Source organism: Trichechus manatus, unplaced genomic scaffold (assembly GCF_000243295.1).
Source record: "Trichechus manatus latirostris isolate Lorelei unplaced genomic scaffold, TriManLat1.0 scaffold00028, whole genome shotgun sequence".
Taxonomy (NCBI): Eukaryota; Metazoa; Chordata; class Mammalia; order Sirenia; family Trichechidae; genus Trichechus; species Trichechus manatus.
The window spans coordinates 847,425-850,959 of NW_004443964.1; the positions used below are offsets into that span (position 1 = coordinate 847,425).

At 59.6% G+C, this 3,535-nt stretch overlaps 1 protein-coding gene across 1 annotated transcript; it reads left to right on the forward strand.

Annotated features, from left to right (window-relative positions):
* The first annotated feature begins 317 nt into the window (after positions 1-317).
* CD7 (CD7 molecule) lies at positions 318-2,269 on the forward strand. The gene is made up of 3 exons (XM_023729157.1): positions 318-726; positions 964-1,097; positions 2,120-2,269. Exons 1-3 carry the CDS (start codon positions 318-320, stop codon positions 2,225-2,227), a joined length of 651 nt encoding a protein of 216 aa, XP_023584925.1. The 3' UTR covers positions 2,228-2,269.
* Positions 2,270-3,535: the final 1,266 nt, after the last annotated feature.

Here is a 3,535-nt window from a genome sequence, read left to right on the forward strand (position 1 = left end):
ATCAGAGAAGCGGGTCCTACTGGGCCCTGGGCTGGTCCACCAAGGTAGATTCTGAGTGTCCTATGACAAGCAAGAGTGTGTCTATCAGACAGAGCCACGGGCTCCAGGCACCTGGGTGCAGTGGGGAAACTGAGGCAGCCCGAGTGGGGAAGAGAAGGCTAAGAGGAGATAGGACTGTGGCCCTCGGCTATTTGGGGTCTCATCTAAGAGCAGGAGACGCTGCAGACCTAGGCGCAGAGCGTCAGAGGGCCACGGGGCCTGGAGCTGTCCAGTGAAGTGTCGGCCGGGCTTTGGAGAAGCACCTCGTGCCCAGAGAAATGCCAGCTGTCCCCGGGCCCTGCATCGTCCCCAGCTCCATCCCCTGGCCCCAGCAGGCCGGTGGTGACATGCCAGGTCCCCCCCCTCCAGAGGTACTGCAGTCCCCCTGCTATGCAATTGTCCCGGAGGGCAGCTCCGTCAACATCACCTGCTCCAGCAGCGGCTGGCTGAGGGGGATCTACCTCAACCGAGACTGGCCCAGCGCCTCTAGTCCCATCAGCTACTATGAGGACGGCAAGACGCCCACCGTGGACAAGCTGTTCCGGATGCGCATCAACTTCTCGGGGTCACAGCACAACCTGACTATCACCATGCAGCGCCTGCAGCCTGCCGACACTGGCGTCTACACCTGCCAGGCCATCGTGGACGACAAGATCTCGGGCGCCGGAACCCTGGTTGTGGTGACAGGTGGGAGCATGCCCACTCCTGGGACGTCCCTCTGATCCCACTGGGCCCCTGACTGGGCACCTTCCCTCCTGCATTTGCTGGAGTCACTCCTTCCAGTTCAAAGCCCCTCTCCTCCAGGAAGCCCCCTGGATTTCTCCTGACCTCCACTACCCCTTCCTGAAGCCTGAAGGCTCCACAGGAGTCCTCCACACCACAGAATCCCCACTTGTAAAGTGCGCCTCCATTCCTTTTTTGTAGACAAATCGTCCCCCAGAGCAGACTTATGCCGGAACGACTGGGCGAGAGCCTTTGGCCTCCCTGTGGCCCTGGCCGTGTGCTGCTTCCTCGCCGGGCTGGTCCTGGGGGTGGTGTGTGCACCGAGGACGACGCAGGTCAGTGGACCTCGAGCTGCCGCCTGTGACCCAGCTCCTAAACCGCTCCTCTCAGGAGAGCGGAAGGGAGGGTGGAGCGGCTAGCCCCCGGGAGCTGAGCCTCTCCTCAGGGTTTCCAGCGAGTGCTGAGGACCAGGGAGAACCAAGGACCAAGGTGGGAGGGGGACCCCAGAACCCAGAGCGATGCAGAGATGCAGACATGGGCATGTGGCGGGGCAGGGGACCCGGAGAAGACACTCCTGGCAGACGTGCCAGGGGCGAGGGGTGAGGAGGGTCCAGAGAGTGCGCGTCAGCTGACCAGACTCCTGTGCACGCTGGGGGAGCCCGTGACAGAATGTGCATGGTGTGTGTGCCTGTGCATGCGTGTGTGTGAGTGTGAGAACGTGTGTGTGGTGTGTGTCTGTGGGAGAGTGTTACGTGGTGTGTGCCTGTGTGCATGTGTGGTGTGTGTGTGCGAGAGTGTGGGAGTGTTGTGTGGTGCGTGCACACATGTGAGTGCATGGTGTGTATGAGAGTCCGTGTGGTATGTGCACAGGTATGAGTACCCTGCGTGTGCACGTGTGAGCGTGACAGCATACGTGTGGTGTGTGTGTGGGCGTGTGTCTGTGAGAGTGTGTGTTGAGGTAGAAGCGAAGGGGCTGACAGAAGCAGGGGGTAGGAAGTGGTCACTCAGTCGTTTGTCTTGGGCAGGGGCAGGAGCAGTGACAGAGACAGCCCCCCCACCAGGTCCTCATCCCACAGGACAGTCCTGAAGCCCAGCTCACAGTCCCTCATCCAGCCCCGGCCCAGCTCCTGCTCCAGGTCCCAGGGGCCTTGGGGACTGCTGCCCTGTCCACCAGGGTTGGGGATGGCGCTGGTGGGCTGTTGGAAGTGCAGGACTGGGGGTCCTAGCCTGGATCCTGTGAATAGGCTTTAGCAGGCCCGGGAGGCCCAGCAGCCTTGTGAGGTTCACAGGGGCATGAGAGTTGGAGAAGGTGCCGCAGAGTGCGGCCAGCACTGAGCAGTGGGGCTTTGCCCTCCAGATCAAGAAGCTCTGCTCGAGGACGGACCGGAGCGCAGACGTCGTGGTCTATGAGGACATGTCCTGCAGCCGCCATAACACCCTGTCCATCCCCAACCAGTACCAGTGAGCCTGGCACCGAGCACCTGCCACAGCAGACCTCAGAGAGAACCAGCCGGCCGGGCGCCACGAGCCCCGCCAGGCCCAGTGCGGGCCAGATGCCAGCCTGGTGCTCTGCCCGGGACCCTGGGAGCTCAGGGCAGTGGGCAGCTCCGTGGTGCTGTCGGATGTCTCCTTTGCCCTGTGCCAGCTGGAGGGGCACCTTCTCCAGGAAGCCCTCCTTGTCTCTCTGGCCACCAGGAGAAGCTCCGGCTCTCCCTCTGTGCCTTCTCTTCCTGTGGCAGCCCAGGGCCTCCTCTGCTTGACGGGTCTGGGGCAAAGCCATGGCCCCTGTTCTCCCATCAGCACCCTCGCTCTGCAGCAGGTGGGCCCCCCACAGCCCTCAGGCAGCCTGGGGCAGAGGGGGTGTGAGGAGGTCCAGCTCCCAGCTCCGCCTTCTTGCCAGAAATAAAGTGTTTGTTTTCTTCCCTTTCTGAGTCCCCATCTGTTTCCGCCTCACTCAGCGCAGCAGGGGAGAGGGGGCTGACGTGGCCAGGCGTCCCTCCCACCCCCGCTGGCTGGCGTCCTCATGGGGTTTCTGCAGGTGTGTTTTCAAGGGGGAGTCCCTGGGTGGTGCAAACAGTGAACACACTCAGCAGCTAACCGAAAGGTTGGAGGTTCGAGTCCACCCAGAGGTGCCTGGGAAGAAAGCCCTGCATTCTACTTCTGAAAAATCTGGCTTGAAAACCTTACGGAGCACAGTTCTACTCTGGCACACATGGGGACACCATGAGTCAGAATCGACTTGACAGTAATTGGTGTGTGTGTGTACATACATGTATACACACACATAATACATGTGTGCAGACACGCATACATACCTGTATGCACACGTATGTGCATAACCCACACACATATGCATGTATGCAGACACACATACGTGCATAACCCCCACACACGTATACATGTATGCAGACGCACACACGTGCATAACCCACACATGTGTACATGTGTGCATACAGACATGTTCTGTTTTTCTGAAGAGCCGCAGGACACAATGATATTCATCACAGTGCTGCTTTCACACAAAAATTAACAACTGAGAAATGACCTGAATAAACTCCAGTTAAGAGAACGGCTGTATGAGTTTCAGCACCTGTGTGGGTCGTGCTGCTGAGGGAGAATCTGGGGTTCTCCCCCAGGACGTTCACGGAACACCATGAAGTGACAGAGATCCAGCATGACCCCACATTTCTAAAGACAACACGCAGACACACCGATGGGGGTGTCAACACGGGTGTGTGTTTTTACATCTAGAGTGCGGAACAGCGGAACAACA